We start from the raw sequence: 6,024 nt of genomic DNA, 5'->3' as shown, positions 1-6,024 counted from the left end.
CTGCTGGCACCTCAGAGTGGGAGAGATGCTCTGAGTTCACCTGAAATAGTCACAGAATGTAAGATGGCATGTTAGAGAGCTGATAACAGGGACCAAGAGATGATGGTGAGTGATCACATGAAGTAGTTGTGCGAGATGATGTGGAAATGTTTCCTGGATGCAATCAGCAACCAGAAATCCTTACTGCCTTCTGACAAAAGCTGGAGTGGCAATGAAATATTGTTTCATGGTAGAAAACTGACCTACATCTAGTGTGTTTTCTTCCATGTTTGTGGTTGGACATCTTAGAACATACCTGGGGTAAGAGCCATGCCCTCAGTTTAACATCACCCCTTCTGTACTGCTGTTTTTAGAACTGTGTGATCTCTCTGCTATGGTTGATCCTTGAGGAGGGAATTCTTCTTGCCTCACATTAGCTATCTAAAAATTCAGTGACTAGGCTAAGGTAGTTGTCTGCACTCCCTTTGTAGACAAGGGAACAAGGTGAGCTTTTCCAGAAGCCTGAAAGTACTAATTTAATTATGGGTTGTATCATGCTCTGGGCATGCTTTTGCTTTCCATTAGCTACCTCAGAGAAGCTCTGTTTGCTTTTCAGTAGGTGTCTGAGTTTGAGATTGCTAAAACTGAAGGACAGGTACACCCAACCCAAGTCAGCAGGGAGGAGGTGGACCTCCCTAGTGCCTTTTATTTCTAGCCAATGTCATTTTGTGATTCACTGAAATAATTCTGTTTGCAGAATGAGTCAAATATTAAAACTTTTCTTATGAAGGGTATGCTAATCTCAAACTGTATCACTGAACATAAAACTCTAATCCAGCTATACCTGATATCTGCCTTGTCTCTCTCTTTCACCCCTCCAGTGAGAAACCAGGATTACCTTTGTTGTAATGTCCTTCAGGACTTACAGCTGAGATTTCACCCAGAAACTGTAGACTCCTTGGAGAAAGTTCTGTTTTCCTAGGCAGTCAGTTCTGCATTGGAATTGTTGAAGGAAGTACTTTCTGGATTGTGTATCTGATATTTTATATTCCTTGTTAACAAGGCATCCAAATGTGTCACAGTCTTCCCTGCATTTAAACTGTTGTAAACCCTCACACATATAATTCAATGTCTATGGGGAAAATGAGGTAATACAACTTTGTATCAGAAACAATCATGTGTGAGAGAGACACTGCAGACCCTGCAGTCAGGGGTCAGGAAAAAGAGGTGAACAATCTGACAGGTTGTACAGCTCTTGTGGAAATTGCAGGAGCTCTCCTAGCCCACTCTTGTGCTCTATTTGCTATCCCTGGTTTTCAAGAGGCAAAACTGTCTGCCTAAAGGGACCTAAATAATATTGTAAGTCATGAAAAACATAACATAATCTGAGCCAATTCTCACTGGCATCAATCTTTTGGAGAGATGCAGCTCCATGTCTTATGCAGATCTCACCCACGACACTAAAAAATGTACTTGGATCAGAATGCTTCCTTCTTTACATTCATGATCACATTGGTTGCAGAGGTTTTGTGTCTTTAAAATGTTTATTAAACCTAAAAATGGGGACACCATGATCAAACCCACCCCAGAGCACATCTTGAGGGTTTAAGGGCATCTTGCATTTTCAATCTATTGCTCGAACTTAGCTCCTGTTTTCTTTGAACCTCTTGTTGTTCTCACTGAAAGCTGTGCTGACATGCTCTAAAAGCATACAAATAGCTTCTGCTGTGACTATCTACAAAATATATTCTGTTCTGTTTTCGTTGTAATACGCATATCAGTTCATGAATGTCTGAGCTAACGGGGGTAATGCAGAGATAAATCTCTGATATTACTACTTGTTTTTCCAGTTGTTTCTTTATGATGCGCAAGATCTGATTCTTTGGCACTTCACCAACAGCATCCGAGGCTGAAGGTAGGTATAACAAAAATGAAAGTGCATAGCATCCCTAGGAGATGCTCAGAATTGGGCTGTGGCCAACCTCATATATTAAGTTGTTTGAAATTTGTTATTTTATTAAGGAAATGGATTTCAGATTCATCACTGTTTTAGCATCGATAGCATATGACCACCTTACGTGGTCTGTTGCAGCTCTTCATGGTGGTGGGACACATGCAAGTACGTGACCCCAGGCATTTACAGTCTAGGCAGGATAAAACCAGTATGTTTTCAGTACAATTTTCCAATGTAAAGGGAAGGACATGACTAATGTTGCAATTGAAGCAGTGAAGAAGCAGGACTGAGATCCAGGCAAAGCTGATGGCATGCAAAAACTGAGGAACGCACATTACATGTGAAATGGGTGTTGGGCAGAAGTTATTCCTATAGGGAGTGCTACCTCCTGGAAGTGGACATCTAAGGGTAAGCAGCCCAGCAGGAGAAGTTGGTGGAATATGGTCTGGAGTCTGCAGACATAATGGAGACGGGAGAGCATGTCAAAGGGAGCTAGCTCAACGTGGGATTAGGACACCCTGGAGGACAAGACCTTAGCTGAGGAGGGCAAACAAACACATGGGGGCAAAGAAGTGGGGGTGATCAGCTGGTGGAATCGAGGAGATAAGGGGGAAAAAAAGGAAAATTAGAAGGAGCAGTTGCTACCTCCGCGCAAGAAGTGGGAAGACAATGGAGAGGAGCAAGGGCCAGAAGGAGGGAGTGGGAGCTGGCAGTGCCGAGGCAGGGCCGGGACGAGCGGGCGGAGGAGTCGGAGGTGGCGGGGAGGAGGAGCGGGGGAGCGGCGGCGGGGCTCCGGTCCCTGCCCGGCAGATGCTCCCGGGACGGCCCCGGCAGCGGCGGCACCCCGGGCCCTTCCCGCCTCTGGGTGAGCTCGCCGAGGGCTTTCCGTCCCCTCTGCCGGCGGCGGGGTCCCGGGCAGCCCCTGCGGACTGACCGTGTCAGCGATGCGGCGGGTCCCCCCGGCACCGGCACCGGCACCGCCCCGTCGGACTTGCCCTCTCCTTCCCGCTTGAGAGGGGAAGCGCTGCCCCGGCCCGGGCTGGCTCCGGGAGCGGAGCGCAAAGGCAGGCTCCGAGCAAAGCCCGCGCCCCGCGCAGCATCCCGCGCCGAGCGGCCGCAGCCTCCCCTTGAGGGTAGCACCGGGAGCGGAGGAAGGACAGCGCCCGGGTTGACAGCCCCGGTCCCGGACAGGTGGGATCCGTCCCCGCGGGCAGGCTCGCCAGTGGAAAGTTTCCCCAGAGTGACCTCTCATAGTACGCGCCCGCTAGGAAATCTCATTCAAGTATTTTTGTCAATGAGGTGTGTGTGGGGGGGCACCCTGCTCCTCGGCCCCCGGCCCGGCTGACGTCACCGCAGAGGCGATAAATATCTGTTGATATAATTGGACGTGAGATTTGGGGTTGCGATAGCGAAACTCGGCCCATCGCCGCTCCGACGGGCCCCCATGATTTATTCAGCAGTGGATCGGGGCACGCAATCGGGCTGTCAGGAGAGCGTCAGCTTATTAGGCAAGTTCTGCGTGATTCCAGGAGAGGGTCTAAGCTATAAAAATCCCACGCCCCGGCTCTGATTAGGACCAAATCTGATCCCAAGTTCGCCAGGAGCCGGCTCCCAGAGACAGCGAGAGGAAGGGACGCCGGGCACCGCCAGCCCCGCCGCCTGCCCTGCCCTGCCGCCGCCTCCCCAGGTAGGTGCGGAGCCGCGCCCGGGCTCGGAGTGGGCTGCGCTCGGCTGCGCGGGGCTGAGCGGGACCGAGCGCGGGGTGCCGCGGGAGGCGGGAAGTTCCCCCGGCCGGAGAGGGAGCGGGCAGGCTCGGGGGAGCCGGGCGCTCGCAGCCCCGCGGCTCCTGGGGAGCCGCCCGGCCCCAGGCACCCCACGCCCCCCACTCCGCGGTGGGGATGTCAAGAGGCTGGGGTCCGCGCACACGGGGGGACTCTCTCCGCCCGAGCTCAGCCCAGCCCGGCCCCCGGGAGCCTGTGCCGGCGCAGCCCGGAGCCGCCCCGGGGGGGCTGTTCCGCCGCCCCGACGGCGGAGGCCGGCGGGCCGGGGCCGCGGGAGGCCGGGCGGCGTGTGGGGGTGGCGGAGGGGCGCGGAGCGTTTCAGCACCGGGACAGCGGCGGCGGGGACCCCCCCTCCCCGTCCCTGCGCTGCCCTCCTCTCCGCCGCGGCTCTGCTGTGTAACCCCCCCCACCCCTCCTCTCTCGTCCCCGTCTGCCCGCTCTGCAGGTTTGGGCCCCGACCATGAAGATCCCGCTGCTGGTCTCCACGGGAATCCTGCTGGTGGCCCTCCTGCCCTGTCAGGAGTGCAGAGCTCTCAGCAAGAGCCCAGTAGCCGCCCACGGGGCTCTGCACCAGCCAGATTTCTTCCAGCAGCAGCAGCAGCAAACTCTGCCCGTCCTGCTCCGCATGGGAGAAGAGTATTTCCTGCGCCTGGGCAACCTCAACAAGAGACCCGTTGGCTCTTTCTCCGCTTCTTCCAGCAATACCAACCACCTACAGCCCGAAGCCTCCGCAAGCAACTTTTTCCGGGCGGCGGTGCAACAGCTGGAGCCCCTGCCCGAGCGCTCTCTGAGAAGCTCCGAGGAGGGCGAAGCTGAGGGGGAGGCCGTGGAGAGGGAGAAGCGATCCGAGGAGCCCCCAATTTCTCTGGATCTGACTTTCCACCTCCTGCGTGAAGTCTTAGAGATGGCCCGAGCCGAGCAGTTAGCGCAGCAAGCTCACAGCAACAGGAAACTGATGGAGATAATCGGGAAATGAAACGGCCCCTCCCCGCCTTGCCAAAGAGATTCCGCAGTTAGCACAAGAATAATTACACCGTCCGATGTACCATAGTGCTGCTCTGATGTCATCTCTTTATTTTTATATAGCTTTAAACCTAGAAGGGTGTACTCCGAACAGCCTCTGTCCCTTGACTAGCATGCACAACCATGTACCAAGTGCAGAAACACGAGTGTCGTTCGTAACCTCCCCTACCTTTATTTATTTCTCCATTTCCCAGTTATTCTAGTGCCATCGCTACGTAGGGATGTGTGAGCATTGGATGAAATGGTTCCGAGAAGACAGTTAACTTTTCTGCTGGGGGCAGGGAGGTGGGAGGGGGAATCTCTGTGAGCTACTTTAAATCCACTTTTTAAAAAAAAAAAAACTTTTTTTTTTTTCCTGTAAACATTTTCACAATAAAACATCTTTTCAGCGCTCGGTCGATTTTGTTGTGTAAGAGAATGTTTAATATTTATATTTTTAATAAAAGCTGCAAAGTAACGATGGCTGGATAGACTTTCTTGCCTAGACGCCTGGCGGCTGCTCCGTCTCTCCCAGCGCTTACCGGAGGGAAGAGGGGGAGAGGGGAGCACACACGGCCGCGGACACCCAGAGCCACAGGGAGCCCTAAGTCACCCCTGGAGGTGGTTGTTTTTTCCCCTCCCGCTGACGGGAACCCCCGTCCCTGCCGGCTGTCCCAGAGGCGCTCCCCGACGTGCCGCCGGCCCCGGGCGCCGGGCAGGGGCTGCCCCTCGCCGCCCTGAGCACAGGCTGCTCCCGGGAACAGGGGTTGAGGACCCATCAGTCGCCTCCATCCCCCTCGACTCCCACCTCGGCAGCCGCCCGAGGGGGCTCCCCGGCTCCTCCAGCTGCGGCCGCGGCTGGGCAGCACCTTCCGCGAAACCAGTGAGGCGCTCCCGCATCTCTTCCCTGTTTCGCTCCTTGAGCTACTTTTCCTTCCCGCACTCCAAAAGGGCAGGTTCCTTCCCGCCTCACCTTCCCCCGTCCCCGCGGCCGCGCCCAGCTCGGGTCCCTCCGAAGGGCGCTGGGGAGGTGGTGGAGCGTTGGGGGAAAATTCCCGGGGGGGAAACGAAGGGAAATCCGCCAGGACGGCTGCGGGAAAACAGGAAACCCCTCACCCCAAACCACATCCCAGGGAAAAAGCTGCTCCCGCAGCCGCAGGCGGTGCGGTGGCGGTGCGGAGCGGCGCTCGGTCTGGGCTGTGCCCGTCTCAGAGCTCTGCGCAGACCTCACCGGTGCAACCTTCCAAGATATCTCTCCCAGAAGGGTTTTCCAGGGGAAACAAGTACAAACGAAGGTCGATGTGACTG

The 6,024-nt window shown here is 55.1% G+C and overlaps 1 protein-coding gene across 1 annotated transcript; it reads left to right on the top strand.

Annotated features, from left to right (window-relative positions):
• The first annotated feature begins 1,827 nt into the window (after positions 1 to 1,827).
• On the top strand, positions 1,828 to 5,194 carry CRH (corticotropin releasing hormone). The gene is made up of 3 exons (XM_051611211.1): positions 1,828 to 1,894; positions 3,527 to 3,620; positions 4,160 to 5,194. Exon 3 carries the CDS (start codon positions 4,175 to 4,177, stop codon positions 4,688 to 4,690), a length of 516 nt encoding a protein of 171 aa, XP_051467171.1. The 5' UTR covers positions 1,828 to 1,894; positions 3,527 to 3,620; positions 4,160 to 4,174; the 3' UTR covers positions 4,691 to 5,194.
• Positions 5,195 to 6,024: the final 830 nt, after the last annotated feature.

Source organism: Apus apus, chromosome 2, assembly GCF_020740795.1.
Source record: "Apus apus isolate bApuApu2 chromosome 2, bApuApu2.pri.cur, whole genome shotgun sequence".
Taxonomy (NCBI): Eukaryota; Metazoa; Chordata; class Aves; order Apodiformes; family Apodidae; genus Apus; species Apus apus.
This window is presented reverse-complemented; position numbering and strand designations above follow the sequence as displayed.

Bases quoted from the DNA above. Each gene is read 5' to 3' on its own strand.
- CRH (XM_051611211.1), top strand. From the start codon at position 4,175: ATGAAGATCCCGCTGCTGGTCTCCACGGGAATCCTGCTGGTGGCCCTC.